A 24,582-nucleotide genomic window follows, 5' to 3' on the forward strand; every position below is an offset into this window, starting at 1 on the left:
GGAGTTTGACTAACACATTTTTTTCCAACAGGTCAGCTGCTGGGGACCATCAGGAGTCTGAACAACAACAGGAAACATCATTTACGGCTCTCGATGAGTCTTTTTGATGCATCGAAGAATATAGAACGCACTTTACACATGTTTTTGCATTGTTTATAAAGGTAGTTTGTAGAAATAGTCTTTTGTATAAAAACACGCCGTTTCCATGCATCCTTTGACTACTGAATAAATGATACTGGTCATTTTGGATGTTTTGTGCAGTTGTGGGAACAAATCTCGGTTCAGTCCCTCCTGCGTGGAGTTAGCATGTTCTTCCCGTGCTTCGGTGGGGTTTTTCCTGGTATGCCAGCTTCCTCCAAAAATGTTCATTGAAGGCGACCAGTCCAGGATGTACTTCACATCCAAAGTCAGCTGTGATAGGCACAACACGACTGCAAACAAACCCTACAGAAAATGAATGGCCGTGTTACTGTTTTTTTTTTCACTCCTTGTTGCAGAAACACTAATTATACAATACATGACTTTACACTAATAAACACATATACTGTACTGCACTGTATTCAAAACTCCCTAAAGTTTAGCATTTTGTATTTATTATTTTAACTTCAACAATAAATTTACATATTTTATAGCATAGTTGCCTTTTAGTTCTGAGGACCCTAGATTGGAAAAAAATAATGAAGGAATAGAATCATTTTGAAAGCGAAAAGGCTCAATAAAATAACTATGGCAACCAGTAGGCTATTTTTTATTTATTTATTTACTTATTTTTTTAGGCTACAAGTTCTACACTGCTGATGGTCCGTGTTGGCGCAAGTTGCGTGACCCGGAAGCGATTGTTTGGTTGCTTAACACGTTGATTTGTCAACACGTATTTTAATTACTTATAATTGACATATTTGTTTTGCGAATTATTGTTATATTTTTTTTTTGTGAATTATTGCTGTGGGGTTTTATTTGTATTTTAATGTGTTGGTCTAAAAGGCGTCTAATAGACGTTGTAAATGAGTTATGCGAAATGGCCACTGGGTGGCAGTTGTGTGCCGTCAGCCTGGGGTGAGCAGTTAATTAAGTTTGAAAGGTTTCACCTGCTCAGGTGACACTGTCGTTGTTTGACATGCCAAACGTGTGCTACTTCATGTGTTCCTGTTGTTTGGCTCTCAATGTAAGTTTGCTTTTGACGATTTTCATCACTGCTGTTGCTGTTCATCTGTTTACGCATTATTTATTAAAATAGGAGGTGGACCTCTGAAGTGACTGTTGCAACTCTTTTAACACTCTTGGTTTGTGAAACGAGATGCGTTAATTGTCTTGAGTTATTTAATTGGTTGTAATGTCTGTTTTAATATTAGATTAAGTGTGTTTATTTCTAGGTAAAAATTAGTGGTGTATGTTTTTTTTTTTTAAAGTGCTTATTTTGTATTATTAAAGTTTGTTTAGTTAAGTAGTTTTTCGTTGTAAATTTGATATTGACCCTTTTGCTTTCTTTCTGTATTTCTGTTTCATTTCACTGTCTTAAAATAAACCACCCGTTCCAAACTCTCCACCATGCGTGATCATTGATGCCAAGGACAGCTACAGATGTCTAAATGGTCCTTAGATGTCTAGGCTAAAAAAATAAAAAGTCTACAAATGGTCTCAAAGTGAAAGATTTTTAGATGTCTGTTTAGACGGCTAAAAAGGTTCTACAAATGGTCTTAAGTCAATTATAAGTAAATAAATACGTGTTGGCAAATCAATGTTACGCAACCAAACAGTCGCTTCCGGGTCACGCAACTTGCGTCAAGTCAAATATCCAAAGTGGGGGGAAAAAAACGTCCAAATGGACCACGGACCGGGTCCCGGACCCATCTTGTTTTTTCTATTTTATTTTTTTATTTTTTTTATTTTTTGTACTTTATTTCCATTACTATAGACATACACTTGTAGAGAATGAAACGCCTGAACATGGCAACAATATAAACAACAAAAATTGTAAGAATAAACAAAAAACCAATGGAGATTCTTGCACATCATATCACTTAAACTAAAAAAAAAAAAAAAAAGAGCATATACAAAAAAAAAAAACCTCAAAACAATAAATGCTGCTTCATATTGTCACTTAATGTCCTTACATATTTGTTCCTGTCCCACTTCTTTAGGCATACAAAAAAACAACTTCAAACCAGCCATAAATACTTGAAAGGAGGGTTTTTCAGTTTTTCCACTTTGCACAATGAATATGATATTTGCCCAATAACAAAATAATTTAATCAGAAACAAAAGTTCAAATCATCCATAAAGAAAATAACATGACTTAATTCAATTTGTGGAACATCATTAGTTCTTACTGACAACCAAGTTCTTATATCAGACCAAAATCTTTGTGAAATAGGACAAAGAAAAAACAAATGATCCAAGGTTTCTTCATCATTTTGGCATCTTCTCTTTAGAAGGACCCATCTTGGTGTCAAGGGAGTACTGCATCTTCAACAAAGCTGACATTTTACACATTGCTACTGTAAGTAGTGTTCTGCCGCCATCTTGTGGCAATTAAAATCCATTTTAATTTTGTACAAAATAAGCTCGTTTGGGGGTTGTTTATACAAAATGCCTTACTTTCTTGGGTTGTTTTATACAAAATTACACAATTCTTGGAGTTATTTTATACATAATGTCCCAACCTAGAATAGTGGATCAGTCCATTTTTTGACCCAAATTGAGTTATTGTTGGGTTCCCTGTTTACTTATAGTATCATCTGGCAATTTATGGTGAATTAGTGTTTTTTTTGTTTTTTTGTTTTTTTTGTTTTACAGGGAGTGACATCTGTCACTACAGGGCTAGCAAATGGAAGACCCCGCCTCCCAGAGAGCCCCTGAGGCCAAGAGATGAGAGACCGTCCCCTCAGGTCTGGTTACTTGCGTGTCAACGATCACATCTGTTGGTAATTTTGCCAATCAATACTTTGCGTGAAATGTATTTCATTGCTTTGGGGGAAAAAAAAAAAAAAAAAAAAAGTCTTCATCCTTTGGACATTTGACATCCCACCTCAAAGATTTCAGCGTTACAATACAGGCAGTATGTGTTTTTCCTCCCTCCTCCTCACTATTCAATGTAATAGGATGCTCCTCATTGACATGTACCTCTGGTTACATCTGTCCATATTCCCCACTTCCCTCCCAGCAAGAGAACGGACATACACAAAACATGCAAACAGCACGTGAGAGCTTGAGGGAAGCTTCCAATAAAAGTGGACGTTTGTGCTGTTGTAGCCTCTGAAGTCCAATAACTAGCCGTAATAGATTGTAACCTGAGGGTCTTGTCACCATTTTACTCATCAGCATAGCAGCAACAATATGAGACTTGAATGCATAATGAGAAGAGTAAGGAAATAAATCAATTTTATTTACATTGAGAGGGCATACAAAAATTTAAGTAGTTATAGAAAACAATATTTTACAGTTAAAACAGAAAAAAAAAAAGATAAACTAAATGCTGCCAATGTGCAGTAAAAATTTTGGCTGGCGAGTATGTTCGAACATACTCGCAAATATGTTCGAACGTATTTGCGAGTATGTTCGAACATACTCCCCAGCCAAAAATGTTTACTCCAAATTGGCTGCTCTACGTTTCCGTATACGCTTCCGTAAGGAATACATGAGAATAAAATGAAGAATTAATGAGAATAAAATACCACTCATGGTGAATATTACAATATATCATCGTGGCATGTCTTTTAGTACAATATTCTAATCTAGTTTCATTTTTTTTTCTCCCAGCCACCCCAAAAAACAAAACTATTTGAAAACTTTTGTATGTCCCATTTTTGTATAATAATCTCGAATACAGTATATTTTAATAACACATTGTCGCTCGACCCCTCCATCCTGTTTCCTCTTTCTGTCTACCTTCTCGTCCTCTCCTCCGATATCAGGAATGTGCTACAAGTGCAATGAAGACGTGTGTGTGTGTGTATTAGTGACTGTGTTTCGTTTGGCTTGAAGGAAAGATTCCCGGCATGGCTTGAATTCCTTCACACTGCGGCCTTCTGCCCGCAGCGTCACAAGGACATTTGCCTCATACGCAACAGGAGAAGACACGGCAACAACAACTCGGCACATTTTGGGAGGAGTTGTTATTGTTTGCTTGAAGCTTTGTGTCTTCTTCAGCTGGCCGGTGTCAGAGAGACAATGGTGGGCTGTTTGTGAAGGGGGTGACGGGGATCAGCCAGGCTTTGTCGCGAGGTGAGGACCCCCCAAGCAGGCGTGGGGGCTCGGCGCTCTCAGAACATCTCCATGCAATGAAGTTGAACTTTTCGTGAAAAGAAGCTGCACAAATCTCCAGTTTTTATCAAGACTATGTAGGAACTAAAGTGGCGTAATGCTGTGGAAACATCAGAGACTCATCAAGTCGTAAAATGCAAAGCAGCTGATCATATCATTGGAGTTATTGCATGTGTAGGTCATTCTCTGAAAAGAAATCCATTACACTAAATCAACCTGACTAGGCCGCAGCCAAGACCATCCGTCCATTTTCCATCGCGCTCGTCGTACTCATTGGGCATGCGGATCAGCTGGCGCCAATCCCACCTCACTTTTTTGGACAAAAACGTGAGCGACCCCTTGCTTGGGTTGATTTGGCCCAACTTACTAGGCTGCTTTTGTCAAAACAACCCAATTATTTAAATACACAATTTTAAAAACTGGATTGTTTTGATACAAAAACAAAGAAAGGAAAAAAAAACAAAACTAAATTGTGTTCCTTTGATACAATACAGGTTAGTGGGTCGGTCCATTTTCACTTTTATGGGTGTGGTTGTTTTCAGAACCCACTTGCTGTGTTGCGGTGGATTTTGAGCAGATTAGCGTAACGAGCCGAATAAGGCAGCGTGATGCAAAACATTACAACGATCTGATCTAATTTGACTCAACCGATTTGTTTCGAGTCACCCTCGAGTGGGAAATCTCACCCACGGCGCCCGCCGCTTTCCCGGAGACAATTAGTCCTAATTAGGGACTCGCAGCGAGCGGAGGTGGTCTCTCCAGGTTACTTTCATCTCCTCTCTGCCGCGTAGGCAACTCACTCTCATTCACAGCTCTCGACAAGCGCCTTGCGAAAGCCTCGCATGCGGGCTCATCCGCGGTGGTTGAGTTCATCCCAATTACAAAACGCCTCAAAGCGTCCGCCGTCCAAATTAGACCGAGCGGAGTCTCGACGACGCGAGTCGGTTCTCTCTAATTGACGCAAATCAAGTCGTTTATCGCATCCGCCACCCGTCTAGGCGGGCCGTCATATTATTGAAGCACACCCAGTTGCGAAAGTGATTATAATAAGGATGATAATGTAGTAGCGGGCCTCTCTTCTCTCCCAAGCTTCCCCCACCCAAAGTCTTCTTCACTCCATCTCGTAACAGATGCCCCCATCTATCCGTCTTCTACGTTGACATGCCAAGCCTTTTGAACGTTCCGTCAGATGTGTGTGTGTGTGTGTGTGTGTGTGTGCGTGTCTCCATCCATCTGTGTCTTCATCCTCCAGGCGACAGGACCAGCAACCACCCCACACACACAAACTTGCTTTTAAAAGACTATGAAACCAAAAGAATGCCAGTTCGACAAAATATCATTCATTGAATATAGGGGAAATGCCTTGACATATGAGTTGAATTCGTCCTGAGACCACAGTTGTACCTCATAGCACTCATATATCATGTATCATGACACGAGTGCTTTGAGTTACAAGTGTGGGTCAAAAATAACCCAAAATTGGGTCATAAAAGGACCAACCTAACTGCTTGGTTTAATTATTGAACCATGAATGTTGGGTTAAATAATTACTGTTATTAAAAACTGTTACGTTCTGAGGTTGGATCCCAAAAGCGCAGACACAAGAGTTGAACACTTTATTTGCACAGGCGTAGAACAAACTTGACTAGACGAGAATCAACGAGAATGCATCGAGAATCACGAGACGCTAAGCTAAATTGGGCTGTGGAGGTGCACAGAGGAACAGAGGTAATAATCCGGCATAAACACACCTTTTTTTTTTTTTTTAAAGAAAACCATCCAATTTGTGGGTGGGGTGTAATGGTTGTTGTTTGTACATCATAACCCAAAAACTTTGGGCCAAATTGACCCAAGTGGTGACTTGCTCCATTTTTGACCCAGCTATTTTTAAGAGTGCACACAAAACCCCATAATTGGGTTGCACATTATTCATGTCACCAAACTTTTTGGTTGAAATGAATAACCCAAAAAATTCCTTTGACCCAATATGGATTATTTTTGACCCAGCTGTTTTTTGAGCACAAACAAAACCCCAAACTGGGCCAATTTAACAAATTTGTTGCGTTGTTTTATATAAACTGACCCTTTTTTGTTTTGTTTTAGGGCTAGATGTTTGTTTGTACATGTAATTCGCTTTGTTTCATATTTAGCTCGACAGTAAACTTCAACTGGGAGTGACACAAAGATGCTTGAACCTCTGAATGTTCTGAACTCCTGTTTGCATGAGAGGATTGATCAATGCCGCCCAGTGGAGTTGCGCCATAAGCTGTGGTGGCTGGCTGCTAATGTTAGCAGTCGACCCCCGTTAATCAATTTGTCTATATGTCGAATTTGATTGGATTTCCCACTCAACACGGTCTTAAACAGAGAGACCAAAATAATTGGATTTCTGCCAGCCCCTCAAAGCTACATTCGACTCTTAGCAAATTAGCATGCTAAACTCACAGTGGGAAAAAAGTGATTGATTTTGTGCTAATGAGTTTTGGGGGTGTATCCCAAAGTCCTGCCTCCCGCAGACTTCACACTCAAGAGTTTGTTTTCAACCAGCGATGATAAACAAAAAGATAAGTAGTTGAAAGCAATCACATAATCAAAGCATTTTTGCTTTGTGATGTCTCCAAAGTACAGCCCATTCGGTAAAAGTAGATATGACGCCAACTTTCTTTGTCGCCTGAAATAAGTGCTTGTCGGCATGTTTTCTTTTTTCTTAGAAACCAATGCCACACGATTCTCTATCAGCTCGCCAAGGCTACATCTTCGCTGTGTTCACAAGGCAAGTGAGGACAGTCCACTTGAAGGCTGCAGAATTCTTCAGGTAAAGCAGTGATTATGCATCAAATATTGAATTTGATACATAACACGATTTGCTTGTGGTTCAAATCGGGTACATCGTGTACTGAGAGGAGTACATTTGGTGTGATCACGTGGCGTCAGGACATGAGGCTCTGAATATGGAAACGACATTTAACACACACACACACACAAAAAGCAGACAAAACAGAACTGTCTCATTTTAGACTTTCAGTTTCTAGGCACAGTGAAGTCAAGTGATTTTCGCACTTGTGCTTCTCACCAATAAAACTCTTCTCAGTAGCAGGGTCAGTGTGTTCTGGTTGACAAAAGGAACAGGTGCCAAAGAGAGACGAAGAGAAAGCTGATTAAATCACACGGAGAAGAGGAAATAATGTCGCTTGTATCCTAAAAGCCTCCCGGCAATATTTAAAGCAGCAGCATTAAAAAAAAATATATATTTTTTATTTATTTTTTTTATTTATTTTTTATTTTTTTAGCATCCATTTATTATAGTGATGGTGTGACTTACTGTGAGTGTGAATGATTGTTTGTCGCTACTGTATATGTGCCCTGCAGTGTAGTCCGCCTTTTGTCCAAAATCAGCTGGGAAAGACTCTCGTAAGCCTGAAGAGCATATGTGAGGTTGAAAATGAATGAACAGACATATATACAGTACACCCACAGTTGGGTAAAAAAAAAAAAAAAAAAATGTCGGCAAAAAGGGTCTATTTGACAAAAACCTTTTGTTATTTAGCTCAAAACAACGGCAAAAATTGGATCGTAGTGGTGTTTTGTACGGGTTTATTTAGTGCAAAATAACCCACTTTAAAAAAATAGCTTAATAACCCAATTAAGGAAAATAAAAGGACCAATTTGACATAAAACATTAGGATATTTTGCACAAATGAACCCCAAAATATTGGATCATTTTGTACAAAACGACCCCAAAAAAATTGGGTCATTTAGTGCACCCAGAAAATTCAGTTTAAAAATAGCTGGGTCAAAAATAACCCAATTGAAGAAAATAAAAGGACCAATTTGACATAAAACATTTGGTTATTTTGCACAAATGAACCCCAAAACATTGGATCATTTTGTGCAAAGCAACCCAAATTATTAGGTTATTCTGTACAAAACATCCCCAAAAAATTGGATCGTTTTGTGCAAAGCAACGCAAAATAGGTTATTTTGTACAAAACAACCCAAAAAATTGGATCGTTTAGTGCAACGCAACCCAAAATATTAGGTTATTTTGCACAAAACAACCCCAAAAATTGGATCGTTTCGTGCAATGCAACCCAAAATATTAGGTTATATTGTACAAAACAACTAAAAAAATTTGGTCATTTAGTGCACCCAGAAAATTCAAAATAGCTGGGTCAAAAAGGGACCAATTTACTACTTGGGTCAATTTGCCTGTTGTTTTGTGCAAAACAACCCAAAATTTTAGCTTGTTTTGCACAAAACAACCCCAAAATTTTGGTCATTTGGACCATTGTCACAGAGAAAGTTCATTCAAAAAATAACTGTCAAAAATAGCCCAATATGAGTTTAAAAAAAAAAAAAAAAAAAAGGCCCAATCTTTCCTCCAGATCTTTCCCTTTTTGACCCCAATTGTTAGTTTTGACCCAACTGTCTTTAGCGTGCACATATATATATTCCACTATATAGCCATAAAGACATTCAAAACAATCAGCCCCATCTCAGAAAACGTTATTTCCGCAATTATTGACGCCCTTGTTTGCTTACATTTGCGTATAACAGTTGCGTGGCAGGCATGTGCACCTTCTGCCCACCCCCACCCCCTTGTTGACTGAGCGTTTGCATATGCGGTACACTCACTAGCCGTCCGAATTGTTACACCTGCACACACAGCTCCTGCACTGAAACAGGACTCTCACGTTGCCATTCTTTAAATGTGGTCGACCCCACACATGATGAGGAAAAAGAATGAGCAAGTGTGAACTACCGTGTATATACCGGGTAGTACTATGTAAATTGCAGAGAAGAACTGGGCATGGCAATATATGGTATGAAAAGTCTACACACCCCTGAACAAACAAACCCAAAATATTAAGAATACCTTTCCTCACGACAATAAACCATGTGCTGCAATAAAGAACTGCTTCTGCTTGCAATGAAGACTCCTTTGCTGTGTTCCCACTCACATTCACATAGCCTTGCATTTGCGTTTTTAGGGTTGGAACACCCATGTAACTCGGGGCATGGAAAACCAAATAAACAGAGAGGGTGAGGAGAGGAATCTTCAGAGAGTGCAGGAGTGAATTGTATCAGTCAGTTCCACTCCTCTCTCCTCGCGAGCCCTGAACTGAGTGTCTTCTCTCCTTTTTGTGTCGTGTTTATTCGATGTCAAACAGATAACTTTCTCATGTGCAATGCTTCAAAAATGCTCCGTAAGATGGCCCCGCCAAGTATCTGTTACGTAATTGCATTCAAGCTCCCGTGAACCGTTATCGCTTCACCTCCCTGATCCGTCGCTACGTTACTTTCCCTCCTAACGTCAACGGAGCCTTTCGTTCACCTCCGCGCTCGTCTCCGCCTTAATTCTTCTGAACTTCTTCTGCTTGATTATTCCGCATAAATCTTCAGCCACTTTCTCATCCACGCACAAATTTTGCCCTTTTCTCGCCGCACTCTCTTTGTCTTTCTCCGGCCTGCGCTGACAGCGTCTTAATCCGGGATTGATTTTTACCCAGGATGCAATAAAAGTCACGGAAGGGGAAGGAGAGAAGAAGTGAGCAACAGCAGTCAGTCAGCGGTAGTGTAATTCAGGACACAGGCAAGGTGCAGAGGCGACCTGTCGATACGGCGCGGAGACATGACGTCGCTGAACGGAAGCACGCTCGCCTTCTTATTAATTATTTTTCCCGCAATCATTATTCCAGCCGTCAATTTGCTGCGTCACTGATTAAAATCAATATGGCGTTTAATTACAGGCGGCTGTTGTTCTTGTATTTATGCTCATCGTTCATTTTGATTTTCTGCTCGTAATGGAAAACATCCACATCACAAATTACTGACAGGCCATTGTGCAGCTGTAATTGCGCCATTTGAATCACCGCAAAAAGACATTTGGCCGCGCACGTCTTCATTAGTTGGAGATTTGTGTGAAATTCAGGCTTGTATTGCAGATGTATTATGCATTTTTTTGTTGACAATTTAAAATGTGTCTTGCTTAAATTAGGTGGTTTTGAAGGGGTTGGTTCTGGAGCTAGGGAGTTGCAACAATGCGAGTACCAACTATACCTGGCTCAGAGTACGTTGGACAATGAACTCAACACAACTCACTTTGCTAAAAGCAGCAGTTTGATAAATAATGAAAGATTCTTGAAAAAAATGTGTGGGTTATTCATTTGACCCAAGTGTTTGGGTTATTTCGTTAACTCAAAAAGCAGGGTCAAATGAATCACCCTAAAATGTTGGGTTGGTCCTTTTTTTTTTCTTTTCTTTTTTTTTTGACCCAATTTTTTTTAGAATGTGGTTCAGCATTCCCACATAGATATTGTGATTTTTATTCTCCACACTTTTTTTGCCGCCTAACAACTCCCACATAATACTTCCGATTTACACTGTTCAAATCTTAACTAGCTTAAAAAATTCACGCCTCCTGGGGTATATATCTGATTCCACATTACTTACGGTATTTGCAGAATTTAACATTTAATATCAACTTTTCCCCATTCATTTTCAATGGGACAGACATTGAACTTTTTCTAAGTATCACTTTCCACACCCACTTCCATATATATATGTATATATATATATATATATATATATATATATAACTTATCATCATTACCGATCATTACTGATACTGCTCGGTGGCACAGTTGTTAAAGTGCATTGTCCAGTAACCAGGAGGTTATAATTTCATAATTTATCTTTCAATATGCTTTCAGCATTCCCACACAATTTCTCCAGAAATTGTACTTAGTCTACTTTATTTTATCATATTATTATTTTTCGATCTAGTCAGTTTTCAGCTTTGATGCGCCGCCATGCAAATATGATTTCGTCCGATGCCTTCACAATCTCCATTGCAGGCGTCAATCACACACACACACACACACACACACACACTCGCCATTGAAATCACAGCTTCCTCTTTTAGCCAATCAAATTTTAGATTCACCCGCTGACGGCCTTCGGCGGTGATGAGTGCGTTTCATCCATCCTCTAATTGGTTCAGCTACGTTAACTTCTGATTGGGTGAGCTGGACGTGCATCAAAGTTTATTTATGATGGAGCATGATGTCAGACCGCCGTTCAAAAAAAAAAAAAAAATCACTTTCAAGGCGCACTTTTCAAGAAGAACTGGATTTTATGAGGCTTGGCTTGGTCAACATACACTGTTGCTGTGTGGCTTGCTTCAAACAGGAATATTTTTGGGGGCACTCAGCCTGGCAGGAGCAAAGAAATGAGATCTCCTGTGTGTGCATCAGCATGTCTGGTGAGTATGATTGATTTATTTCAAGTTTTTATTTTGATAAATATTGATTGTAAACTGCTATATCGTCATGCAGAGGTTTAGAGTTGTTTGGTGATGTGTTGGAAGATAAAGGTGACTGTTTATTTGTCCTTAAATCTGTGAAATGCCCCTGTCTCTTCTTTAATGCGACACATAGTTATAGTTTTATTATGGTACATTATTTTGTGATGTTATGGTGTTATTAAAAGGTGGATTAAGTCACTTTAATACCAACTGAAGGTCCGAAACTCACCACTGGTAAGCGGACAGTATAACAACACTTAAGAACAGAACAGAAAAAAACTCAACTGGTATCCGGTACGGCTAGAATTTTTATTTTATTTTTTAATTATCACTGAAACTTTGAAAATTAAGTGTATCCTCCTGACTACCAGCAATTCAAATTTGTCCTCTGTAGTGGACCTTTTTAAACCTGAATATCTCCCACCCAGTGTATACGATGAATTTACTCCTTTTGTGCTCTATAGAGGATATTCAGAGCTTTCCAATGATGCCAAATGTGTAGGGGTGGGGCTCTGCTACCTTTGATTGCATCATAAAAGAAAATGGCTTCACCCAGTGCAAGCAATTTTTGGGAAAAGGAAAAGTAAGTGTATAACACTTTTTATTGAACAAATTTAGGCTTTAAATGTTGTTGTTGTTGCTTGTTTTCTATAAGACTCTTAAGAACACATTAAAGTATTGTTTGAATTACTTTAACTGTATTTGAGCCAAGCATTTAAGTTTGAAAAAATGTCCTCTGTAGAGGACACATCATAATTTAAAAATAAAAACTTTTATGTTATTCAAAAATTTCTTTTGCAGTATTCCAGTTACTTCGCAAAGATTGGGGAATATCAAAATAAGCATGATTGGACAATATTTTTTTTTCCTGGTAGTCAGGAGGATATGTTTAGTTGGAAGGGTTCGAGGTTATGTGAACATCATGCGTAGGTGAAACGTCGTCTGCAGTAGATGGATGTAAGGAGCATCTGGACTGAAAGCCAATCCCCTCCCTTGTTGATGAGTGTTTTTGCCTGCATGTGTGCGCGTGTGTGTATTTGTGCGTGAGGGAGGTCACTGGCATCCAGGCGGTAGCAGCTGCCCTTCTTTTTCCTGTGCGTTTTTCCCAGATTAAATGAAATGAACTGGTAGAAGGCCAGACGCGCTGATGGGTGCCTCCCAGACTAGGTGTCCATTGATCGGCTGAGAAGGTTAGAGTCGGGTGGGGGAGGCCAGCTGACATCAAGGACCCTGGAGAGGGTATAGAAGCATAGCCTAGCAAGAGAGATGGGTTTTATAGTAGCGGCAGGTGCCAAAATAGTCACAAGTAACTAAATACGTGAAGTCTCGCCCGCTTGCTTCATCAAAACCGATATTTTTGGATGAGCTATTTCCAACATACGTCTCTGTACATTTACCACCATTTACTCTGGATGAAAGACGATTAACTCATTCACTGCCTTTGACAAGTATACTTGTCAATTGTATTTTTTAGAGCGGTGCTAAATGGGGGCGAATCTGAGCATGCTCCACTGTAAATATCAAACTTGGAAACAACTTTACTGATGCCCAACCACCGGTAGATGACATCATTGCCCCATTTTATAGGAAATAAACACAGTTTCAGAGTCCATGGGAGAAATGGCTGTATTTTGGCAAACCTACATTTTTCTGCTGTCAATTATAAAAGAACGGGACGGGACAAAAAGTAGGGAGTCTATTCTGTTATTTGGTAGATTCGGTTTATATATAATTATTGAATGTAATATCACGTGAGTATTGGAAATGTAAACATTTTCTATAATGACTGGCAGTGAATGAGTTAAGTGCTTCACACGAGATAAAAGGTAGAAAACGAAAGAGGGACTGAGGAGGGGGAAACGTGCTGCCGACTGGGAAATCGAGAGCTGGCGGAGTGTTTCTCCAGTCGGTTAGCTCGACATCTCCCCTGAGAGACAGAGGCGCTCCTCTAATGACTCGGGGTTTCATGTCGGGTCGAGATGTTTTTGATCAGGGGTGATTGGGGCGGGGGTAAAAGCTCAGGGGATCATAGAAAGAAGGCGAGAAGAGGAACAGAGAAGCAATGTTTAAATAGGAAGACCAAAGAGGGCCGGGATTTCCCTGCTGTCTGCTTGCTGATGAACTTCGAGGGAGAAGTTATATATGGGATATTTCCCAATCATCGTTCTCGAGACGTCGGCGCGAGCCAAAGTTCCGTGACTCACTTTGAGGGTTTCGTATGGCAAGAAAAACAACTGTCAGCAGTTGCGTACAGCTGTTGAGGGCACACACACAAACACAAGCATTGTGTATATGGACTCAGCAGACACACAACATTTCAAGAGCGAGGGCTATGCATCTTTCACTAAATATTGATTACATATCGTGACATTCATGTGGCCGTGAAACTACTTTACATACAATAGGATTCTCCAGGGGTGGGCACATTTCTGTGCTCAAGAGCCACAACTGGATTTTTACAATAGACAAGTAGGCCAGGTTATTTGTAAATATGGTATACATAAATAATAATAATTCAAATGTGTATGAAATAGTGATGTAAAAATATTTAGTGATTTAAAAAAAAAAAAATTTCCCCCCAGTTGTTGTCAGTTGCTAATTTAGCTTTTTGGTCCATCACTTCACAACTTTAGCAAAGCAAAAGGAACGTGATTGCATAAAAGCCTGAGTTAATACTTTTTCTCAAGTACATTGTGTGAAAAGATTTGACAACTGTCGATATTGAAAAATGTATGAGAAACTCTTTAAAGTCCATGTACTAGTAGGCTAAGTAAAGGTTGTCCACTTCTTATTACGACCTCAAGCAGGACATCAACATCTACATATTAGTACGACTAGTGACATTATAAAATTCTACGAGGTAACATGTAGCACTTCCCTAGCAGTACTGGCAACATGCAAATGTTAACTAGTGCAGTTTTGCCTCACTAGTAACAGGAAGTTGTCACATTTGTAGGCTACTAGTATGTAGGAATTTCATATAGTAGTGGAAAAAATATTACTCAGTACTAGTGCACTGAATTTGCTTACTATTAAGGACAAAGGACGCCCTAGTACATGGACATGGACATAAGACGGACACAAAGGATATAAGTAAATGCTCAAACAACTTTGATGTTTGTTTGTTTTTTTTAATCCTTTCGTTTCTTTATTTTTTGCACTAATTCAAACTGTTTCAAATTTGAAACAATTCAGCTAATCCCTACCACAAAATGTTTTAAAAATTCAAAATAAAAGCCAAAATTTTTTTATGTAAGGTTTTTCTCTTTTATTTCAACATTTTTTGACCGATTAAAAGCCTTCCAAGTCCAACTACTGTACTACAGTCAATCCCCTCAACAGCACACCTCCATTTGTTTTGAGCGATACTGTCGCTTTAAATTGTGGGCGTGGCCTCTCTACTACGACCCGCCCTCTTATGCATAACCAAGTGTCCTTTCCCGGGAAATCACACTGCGCGCCAGTCTGCAAAGAAAGTGAACGCAGGACGCAGCTCGCGCGGTTACTGCGGCGAGTTTCACACCGGAATTGTTTGGCGACTGTTTACAAACGCAGGCGGAAGACAAACGAAGAGGAAGAAGAAGCGAGCAATTGCACGCGCCGTTTGACGCTCACTGCTTAGGTCGTTTGCTTGACGGGGGATCTATGAAGGTTTCAACGTGCACTGCAGGTAAAAAAGAAAAAAAATGCACACGCACACAAAAAGCAACCAAACCTACTGAATTTCGACTGATTCGCACACCGATTCTGACGCTAATTGAAGTCTCCAGCTGCTGCGCCTGAGCTCGTCGGGCTCTCGTTTAATTAATTGATAAGAGAAGAGGACCTGGACTCAAATTTCCGCCGCTAATTGATCCACTGCTTTCTAATTTAATCACCTTTCTGCTGATCAGCTGAACCGCCCCCACGCTCAGCTCTGCCACCGTCTACTACTATAAAACACTTATGTAATGAATGAAAACTCCATTGCGAAACTTGAAAGTTCTCAGCTAGTGGAAAATGCGCACTTTTTTTTTTTTTTAACTTATCAGTGAGTGGCTTGTGACTGGTAGTCGAGACGACATGACATTTTTAAACCCTTAATTGCCTGGTAGCATGAATTAACCAAACTTTAGGCGTACCAAACAAAAATGGGGGTTCAGATCTTGATTATATTGTGTAATATTCAAGATTACGTGGTTCAGTTTTTGAATGCATGAGACTTTGGTTCAGTCAAATTGTGCTCTTCTCTCTGCAGACTGAGGGAACAAGGAGCTAGCACCTCCATGCCGGGCATCAGCTCCTCCACGGCGCCCCGTTATGACAGCTGGGACATGGACCACCTGGACCACGACCAGCACTACTTCTACGACGACCACCACAGTCCGGACGAGGATTTCTTCAAGTCCACGGCGCCCAGCGAGGACATATGGAAGAAATTTGAGCTGGTCCCCACACCGCCCATGTCCCCCATTCGGACGGTGGAGGGGTCGGGCAGGTTCGGGCTGGTGTGCCCCACGCTGGGGGACAAGCTGGAGTGGGTGTCGCAGTTTTTGGGGCAGGAGGACGAACAGCAGCAGCAGCAGCAACAACAGCAGCAGCAGGACATCGCCTGCAAAGTGAGCCCGGCAACAGACTCTGTGGGGAACCTGAGCTCCATCATTATCCAGGACTGCATGTGGAGCGGGTTCTCGGCCGGTCGGCAGCTGGAGAGAGTGGTGGGGGAGCGCTGCCACCCCTGCCAGGCCAAGGGGGCGCCCGCCAACGCCAAAGTGGTCGGCGGGACGTCTCCGGGGAGGGCGCAGGGTTTACCTGCTGACGCGCTCCCTCTCGGTTGTTTGGTGGCGGATTGCGTGGACCCGACCGCTGTGCTCACCTTCCCCTTGGGGGGAGGTTGCAAGAAGCAAGTCTCTTCTGGGTCCGAGACCCACACCAACTCATCAGGTCAGTGTGTAGCAACAATTTAACTCGACTCGACTCAAGTTTATTTATATAGCTGTCACAAAGCGCTTTACAGAAACACAAAAAACACAAAACATTAACGTCAATACAATCAATCACAACAAATCAACATTCTTCCATCCCTACATACGCTTTGATGTTTGATGTTTGAAGCAGTTTTTAGATGAAAGAGGTCAGAATAAGTCTCCTTTCATGTGTAAGATCAGAGACGTGATCTCAGTATGCATGACATAACACACGTTTGCTACAAGCGGAAAAAACAATCCGCTCAACAGTATTGTACTGTATAAAACCACACAGTCGGAACATTTGGTCTCCCCATAATCAGTAAACATGGAAAACGTAAGCACAAAATAGAACCCGATTATGGTCCTTCCTTGTTCTTCTTTTGTGGCGTATTGGCAATTGGCAACCCAACTTAATGACTCATTACTGCCACCAGTTGGTTTTGTGTTTTCTTTGCAAGGAAGCACTTCCTCAATAGGCCACACCCCTGAAAGGCACACAGCTTTTTTTTTTTTTTTGCATAATTAGCATTTAAAACCACTATTTAAATTTTCTTTTGTGTTTTACATTTATATTTTACAATATTTATTTTAAATATCTCATTTTACCAATTTGACTTAATTTTTTTGTTGGCTATACTGTGCACATTGAGATTTAAGTGCATTATTATTATTATTATTATTAGTAGTAGTAGTAGTAGTAGTAGTAGTAGTAGTAGTGTTTTTCTTGAGTATAAAAATGTGACAAAAATTTAGTTTTTGCTGGGACTGGAACAAATTAATAGCATTTCAATTCATTTCAATAGGGAAAATTGATTTTATATACCCCAGCTGGGGGGGGGGATAATAGAGATGGGCGAGTATCGGTACTCGTGATGGCAGTCGATATCAGTATTTGCTGCCCTCTTGTGGCCAGTTTTACAATCAAACTGGAAGTTATGCATTAATTTCATGCATTTTTTTTATGTATCAAAAGTACTCGTACAGTAATTGTAAGCTGGTTATAGTTTTGTAATGGTGTAGAACTGTTCTCCATGTTAGTGTTTAATTTTTAACTCGTGTAGCTAAATAAGGTAACAAATTTCTACACCCCCACAAAATACAACTCCTATTACGATACACAGTTAGATTAATTTAGTCTTTGAGAGATTCTATCAAAGTAGAAGCTGTATTTTCATGTAGCTCTGAATTGTACGGCTCATCTATGATGAGTCTAAGCCGGGAGTCAATATTTAGCTTTGGCGCTCCGCTCTAGCTGCATGTAAGAATGGGCGTGCGGTACATGACTGCATTGCGTTACCTTGGTGCATGCAACACATGCTCCAAGGGGCGACACGCCCATCTGAACATCTGCCGCCTGGCCCGGCGCCAGCAAACCAGCTGCTACCCCCCCTCCCCTTCCGTTCCTCCGCTCTGACTTGCGACGACGGCAGCTCCCTCTGCAGTGCCATCTTGCGCTTGACGCCGATTTCTATGATGTCGTGCATAAGTGACTGTGACATGCTTTTGTCAAAAATATTCCAGGGATCAAGAATTATAGCACATTTGTACAACGTTATGTGCGACTCATGAGAATTAGCCGGTTTTACGGGGGCGGTTCTCATGAAAATCAGGCGGCTCACCTTTCCCACTCCGCTGCGGAATTAATGGCTTTTGTTACCATGACGATAATTTGTGTATGCAGTATTTCCTCACCTTTCAAGCCAAGCCGCATATTTTTACCTTGCAAAATATCACGGCATACAACCAAAACAAAAAATCAAAAATCAAATCAGAATCAAAAAGTTAATATTTTGTCCAGAATAAATTTGATAACTTCATTGTTTTTCATGTACAATTAACACCTTTTTAAAAAGTAATTTTTCTATGTGCTCTCGACTGATGATGACATCACCCGTGCTGAGGAAGTAGGTAACGGCCAATCATGGCTCACCTGTTTTCTGGGTTTGGTCAGTAAAGTGAGCCATGATTGGGCATTACCTACTTGTGATGTCATCATCAGTCGACAGCAAGTATAAAAATGACTTTTTAAAGATATTAATTGTACATGAAAAATGTTGACGTTACCACATTAATTATAGACAAAATATTAACTTTTTACTGCTGAAAATATCCCTTTAAGGTAAAAATGACTTGTGCAGGTATGCTATGCTAATAGTGGGGGTTGGGGGGGGGTTACTCATTGAATGAAATGGATTGGAGGAGTAAAATGCCCACAATGCTGATAAACAATCACAAAAAAATAAAATAAAATTGGTGGAAAATGCGGGTGAAAAGACGAAAAATAAAAAATAAAAATACACGAGGGTCGATCCTTAAGTATGTTGGGGTCCACTGCACGCTGAAAAAATGAGAATCTCAGTTCATCCACACATTTCCTCGTCATTGTGAAATCTGGGCATTTTTTTGTTTTGAACATGTCATGAAGGTTTTCTGTTGTCTGGATGGCAATTAGTGGATACGTAAGTTCATTGTGCCAAGCGCATTTGCTTGATTTTCATCTCACTATATGCCACTGGCATAGATAGTTGAACAAAGTCATTATTTGTAATGAGTAAACACATTTATGAACCAATGCAGTGAAATTGACAAAAATGAAATGCAGCTTTGCTTACCTTTTGCTTCAACATGATAGTGTTTTGACAGCATTGTTGCTTGAAAGTGGCTCAGGACATTAAGCTGGTGCAGCCGCCAGGTCAAGGGCGAAGTGCAGAAGCAACTAGACTAAGTGCAATTTCTGTGGAAATTGCATGGGAATGCTGAATGCTAAGATTTGAATGCATGTGCAAAGCTTATGAAATAAATTGCGAGATAAATTATGAAATTATAACCTCCTGGTTACTGGACCGTGCTTTTTACCACCGAGCAGTATCAGACACCTGGTAATGATGGTAATGAAGTGGGCGTGGAAAGTCATACGTAGAAAAAGTTCAATGTCTGTCTCATTGAAAATGAATGGGGAAAAGTTGATATTAAATGTTAAATTGTGCAAATACTGTAAGTAATGTGGAATCAGACGATATATATACCCTGGGAGGCGGGCATTTTTGAAGCATAGTTGAAGCTGGAAAATAAAAATCACAATAACATACACGCATAACACACAATTATGAATTAGTTACAGGACACAACAGTGTGGTGGAAATTTAGAAGGGCTCGCTCGGACTATTTTTGGGTTTAAAAGATTCGATTTGGTTCATTTCACGCTGGAGTTGGACTATTAATAAACAAGCAATTAAAAAGTCATCTTTCTTTTTGTCCCCTTTTTGAAATGTTGGAAAGTGGAGACCAACTTGTGCATTTCCACCCCGTGAGCTCGGTATGTAGGCGAGCATGTGATGTCGAAACGGGAGCGTGCATAATGGCGCGCGGAATGTCACAAAGGGGACTTGTTGCGACATTCCTCCATTCAACATGCCGCGGCGCCAATTGTGTCAGCGGGGTGAGCAGGCCGGCCCCCCGAGCTAGGACCAGGTTGACGGGGTTTGCGCAATTTTGTTTGGCGTGGTGTGAGTTCTGATTCAGATGAGAGGGAAGGGGGAAAAAAAAAATAAAGAAAAGGTGTCATTGAAAATAAATGTTTCATTCAAGCATTTTTTTTTTTTTTTTTAATAGTATTCCTTTGGACACGCCTCCTTCAAACTCCTCTCACCTATTTTATGGTGCTCTTCCTCGAGAGATTACGACTTCTCGAGCAGTGAAATCCGCCGAGATGCAATTACTTTAAAAGCGCGTTTGAATTTCCAAGAGCGGAGAAAATCCCAACAGATTTTCTTCTATTGCCGGGATTTGCGTCTCGCTAAGCCTTTTTGCACCGTGTTGAAAAGTCCTTCTCCTGTTGCAGTCAAAACAATGATTGAATAATTTCCACCTGGGGGCTTTTTTAAGGGCTGTCAAACGATTACATTTTTTTTTAAATCAGATTAATTGCATCTTAGAATTTTGATTAATCATGATTAATCGCTCAATTAAAAAGGCTTCTTTTAAATCAAAATTTCTTGCCCGCCAAATTCGAAGAACACCTGTTGTGTTAATTCTTTTGACATTTAATGTTATGAGGATGTCTTCGACATTTTTGATCCACTGCGCACGCTCATCTTCCTCTTTCTAATCAGTTAATTATTTGCATAATTCAAAATGGGGGAAAAAAATGACTCCAATAATTTGACATAAACAAATATTCTGAATGTCATACACTAACATTTCTTAAATTATTTACTTTAATGCATATAGTTATGTTTATTGCTTAAACACAACCGGCGCTACCTTTTAACATAACCATCCGCTGTCAGCTTAAGGTGAAAATTAATAGTGTGATTTATCTGCGTTTCAAATATGATTAATGTGAGAATTTTTTGTGATTGAGTTAACGCCTTAACTTTGACAGCACTACTTTTTAACTTTGTCCAAATGAATGAAGATGGTGAATTTCTACTCAGGGAGCCAAATGCTGTTTGGCATTGTGAGAACATAAATCAATTTATTTCATCCAGAATAGTTAACTCATTTGCTCCCAAAAACGTATAAATACGTTCTATTTTAAATGTTTGAAGTGTCCCAAAGACGTATTTATACGTTTGGTTTTTTTATGCTAGAGCATAAAGGAGGCTTTGATGCAGCCTCTAAACTGAAGAGAATTCTTGAAGCAATGGTAGTTATTACAAAAACGGCCAATAGGTGGCAGCAGAGTATAAGAGATCAACCAGGACCATGTTTTTTCCCCACTGTTTTAAGCAGATTTGTGAATAATGATAAAACTTAGCTATATTCGAACGCTAATTGGTGCAAAATGGAAATAGACAGAATTGTATTTATTTTTCCTGATGAAAGAAGAGACTAACCTTTCTTTTAGTAGGCTCCATGTTTTTATAGCAATAGAACACAATATTTTGTGGGCCTTGCAAAATCAGTCACAATCGAGTAAAATAGCGAAGGGGGTTGTGCCTGGGAGTGAATGAGTTAATAATAATAATAATAATAATAATAATAATAATAATAAATTATTATTATATATTTTTTTATTTTTTGTGGTTCTTTAAAGAGTGTCTGAGCATACTTACAAAAATAAATAAAATAAAAATCCAAGTTCATATAATTGGCCACAGTATTTTATACTGTAAAAATCACAGCAGTTTTAATGATCAATTAACAGATTTTTGGTTTGTTCCCAGACAAGCTTGGCCCCTATCTGCCGCCTTTATTCCACTGTAATGGCATTTTAGTTAAAAAAAAAAAAATAATTGCCACACAAGTAAATTGAATTAAACTTGAGTTTTATAGAATCAAATTGGTAATAATGAACCGCAATTAGGTGGGGATTCAATATATTCACTCTGGTCTCATTCCTTCCAGATGATGACGACGATGACCAAGACGAGGATGAAGAGGAGATCGACGTGGTGACCGTGGAGCACAGGCAGCGACGCAAACCCCGCCGGTTGGTCGGCGGCCACAAACCCGCGACCATAACGGTGCGGGGGGACCCACTGGACCCCTGCATGAAGCGTTTCCACATCTCCATCCATCAACAGCATCACAACTACGCCGCCCCGTCGCCGGACACGCTCCCGGTGTCGGCGGAGCCGCCGCCCTCCCGCAAGCGGGTCCGGCAGGAGGCCTGGGCCCCGGCGCACCACCAGCAGCCCCGGCTCGGCCACGCCCCCTCGAACTTGGACTGCAGGCGGCCTCACGCGGCCGCGGCCCGTTCGGAGTCGCCCGACCTCGGCACCTCGTCTCCTACCTCGCCGGCGTCGCCCCACTCATCCTCGTCGTCGTCGTCCTCGCCGCCCCACTCCCACTCGCCGCCGCCGCCGCTATCCAGCCCGCAGTCGTCGGACTGCGAGGACACGGACCGACGCAAGGCCCACAACTTTCTGGAGCGCAAGCGGCGCAACGACCTGCGCTCGCGCTTTCTGTCGCTGCGGGACGAGATCCCCGGCTTGGCCGACTGCGCCAAGACACCCAAGGTGGCCATCCTGACGCGGGCCACCGAGTACCTGCGGCAGCTGCACGCAGGCGAGCGGCAGAAGGCTCAGGAGAGGAAGCAGCTGAAGGCCAGGCAGGCGCAGCTGCTGCAGAGGCTGGCGCAGCTGAAGCGATCCTGAACGCTCGCGGAACTGAAAACTTAATGGTGGGCAAGACGTGTTGGAATCGTGCGGGTGGATTTTCTTTCAATTTTTTTGTTTTCTTTTGGGGGGGGTTGTTATTTGCACATTTTTTTTCTTCTGAGTGACAGACTAAGGCTCTCAGAACGGCAAGCTAACAAATAAATAAATAAATAAAAATAAATATCTCTATAAACTGAAAAAATTTAGCGATGTTGGCCGTTGAACCTAAAATGCACTGAAATCTTTCTAAACTTCATTTGACCTTTGAACTTTTGAATCCACCTGGCCAACTGTTCAGCTAATTTCCAAATATATTTCCAAGAACATGAAACAAAAAAAAAAAAAAAAAAAAAAGTCGCATTTATTTATTTTGATTTTTTTTTTTTTTTGAGATTTTTGTCCAGTGGAGGGGGGTCTCCGTGTGATGTCTGATCCAAACAGACTGAAGGAAAGTTCACTTATTTCTGCGCCGTTTTGTGCCATTCTCCATAGCCCTCAAACGCGAACTAAATGGTGTCAAGCTTTGACCATTTGTAGCTCAAGTGCAACTTATTTGTAGCATTCTCAAATTTTTTGATTCTATTTTACCCTCCCCCCAAACTAGAATCTGTAAAATTGTTGTGCCATGGAAAGCAGCCAAAAGGTGAATGTCGGCTTCAGTATAGCAACCAAAAGAAATTCCCATGAGGGCTTCGGTTTTGTTTGTCAACCGTTTTGGGAAATGAAACACGCGATATATCTCGATTTTTCGATTTGTAACCGTTTGTTTTGATAGGCTGTAGTGTGGATGCCTCCAGAAGTCGCCTTTCGAAGTTTACAGGCGATCCTGTTTGTGTACATAGTACCCGGTTTCTGTGCAGTCCCTTACGAACCAAAACCAGAGCTGTGTATTATATTCCTCTTAGTTTTTTTTTTCTCCCCCTGCCCATTTGCATCTTAAAGCTTACTGGCGTTTTTTTTTTTTTTTTTTTTTTTCCCAAGAGATGACTCAAAGCTTATATTTTTGTTAATAAAATGAAAAAAAGTTGAACATGGAACACTTTGTTACACAGCAATGCCTCTTTGTTTGCATTTTGTGTCTTGGGCTACAAAAAAAAAGTCACACTTAAAGTTTGATACTCTATTTTCCTACAGAGCTGTGTTCAGTGTGAGCTGGTTTTTGTTAATGTGGCTGACGAGGGTCCTACCTGGTGGTTGTGTGCTGAATACGGGCGCATCATATTAGTGTGATTAAAAGCCTCCGGAGCTGTAGCACCATCTTGGTGGGGGAGGAAGGCTCTTAATGATCCTATTGTTATTGCTTTTTGCATGCTCGCTGCTCCCTGCAGTCCAGAAGCAACTTAAAATAACTCAGAGTAGCATGTTCTGACTTTGCCAGCACTCAGGAATAGCTTTGTCGCTTATATCCCGCTGTATGTAAACAACCTCAGGACCCCCGATATCCCCCTCCCTGAATCAATGATTCACCATTTTTCCATATTCCTCCGCTCATCAATTCAGGGCAAACCACCAGGTGCCCCTCGTTTTATGTTCGATTTGTATCGGTTGCCAGATGTGGACGTTGCTAATACTTGCAGTTGGTGATTTATGGAGCCTTGTTTCAGCACTTTTGTTTTTTTCTGTACCTCATAAGCCTATATGTATGAAGAGTCGGTCAGAAAATCAATAAATTTGTTTGACATCATATTGGAACCTGTGTGTCTTATTACACTTCAACATGTTTATATACACAATTTGAGTAAACACAAATGTCAGTCCTTATTTGGTCTGCTCTGTCACAATTATGACAGTGTTTATTGTGAGGCACCTCGTACATATTAAATGTAGTATAGATAAGTAATCATATTTGTATTTTATGTGGCTGGATTTAGGCATTAATCAAGAAATGTCAAACACCATTAGGATATAACCCAAGCATTACCACAAGCGAAAATGTTCTTTTGGAATTACCGTGGCAACG

General features: G+C 40.5%; 2 protein-coding genes across 4 annotated transcripts in view; both read left to right on the forward strand.

Annotated features, from left to right (window-relative positions):
- Positions 1 to 1,544, forward strand: part of sync (syncoilin, intermediate filament protein) — a 28,825-nt gene extending 27,281 nt beyond the window's left edge. The window contains exon 11 of the mRNA XM_077507027.1: positions 32 to 1,544. Coding sequence (XP_077363153.1) covers positions 32 to 107 — 76 coding nt within the window. The 3' untranslated portion in view covers positions 108 to 1,544. The remainder of the gene's footprint in view (positions 1 to 31) is intronic.
- myclb (MYCL proto-oncogene, bHLH transcription factor b) lies at positions 1,039 to 24,306 on the forward strand. Of its 3 annotated transcripts, XM_077507035.1 has the most exons (7): positions 1,039 to 1,165; positions 2,433 to 2,500; positions 2,797 to 2,888; positions 6,975 to 7,078; positions 11,455 to 11,527; positions 15,807 to 16,492; positions 21,868 to 24,306. In XM_077507035.1, exons 6-7 carry the CDS (start codon positions 15,835 to 15,837, stop codon positions 22,617 to 22,619), a joined length of 1,410 nt encoding a protein of 469 aa, XP_077363161.1. In that variant the 5' UTR covers positions 1,039 to 1,165; positions 2,433 to 2,500; positions 2,797 to 2,888; positions 6,975 to 7,078; positions 11,455 to 11,527; positions 15,807 to 15,834; the 3' UTR covers positions 22,620 to 24,306. The 3 variants fall into 3 exon arrangements, with proteins under 3 accessions (XP_077363161.1, XP_077363162.1, XP_077363160.1); XM_077507036.1 differs by lacking the exons at positions 1,039 to 1,165; positions 2,433 to 2,500; positions 2,797 to 2,888; positions 6,975 to 7,078; positions 11,455 to 11,527 and adding an exon at positions 12,126 to 12,152; XM_077507034.1 differs by lacking the exons at positions 1,039 to 1,165; positions 2,433 to 2,500; positions 2,797 to 2,888; positions 6,975 to 7,078; positions 11,455 to 11,527 and adding an exon at positions 14,217 to 15,239.
- Positions 24,307 to 24,582: the final 276 nt, after the last annotated feature.

Source organism: Festucalex cinctus, chromosome 19 (genome assembly GCF_051991245.1).
Source record: "Festucalex cinctus isolate MCC-2025b chromosome 19, RoL_Fcin_1.0, whole genome shotgun sequence".
NCBI classification, from domain to species: domain Eukaryota; kingdom Metazoa; phylum Chordata; class Actinopteri; order Syngnathiformes; family Syngnathidae; genus Festucalex; species Festucalex cinctus.

Coding starts and splice junctions, on each gene's coding strand:
- myclb (XM_077507035.1), top strand. CDS start 15,835: ATGCCGGGCATCAGCTCCTCCACGGCGCCCCGTTATGACAGCTGGGAC. Junction 16,493..21,867: donor GACCCACACCAACTCATCAG/GTCAGTGTGTAG, acceptor CATTCCTTCCAG/ATGATGACGACGATGACCAA.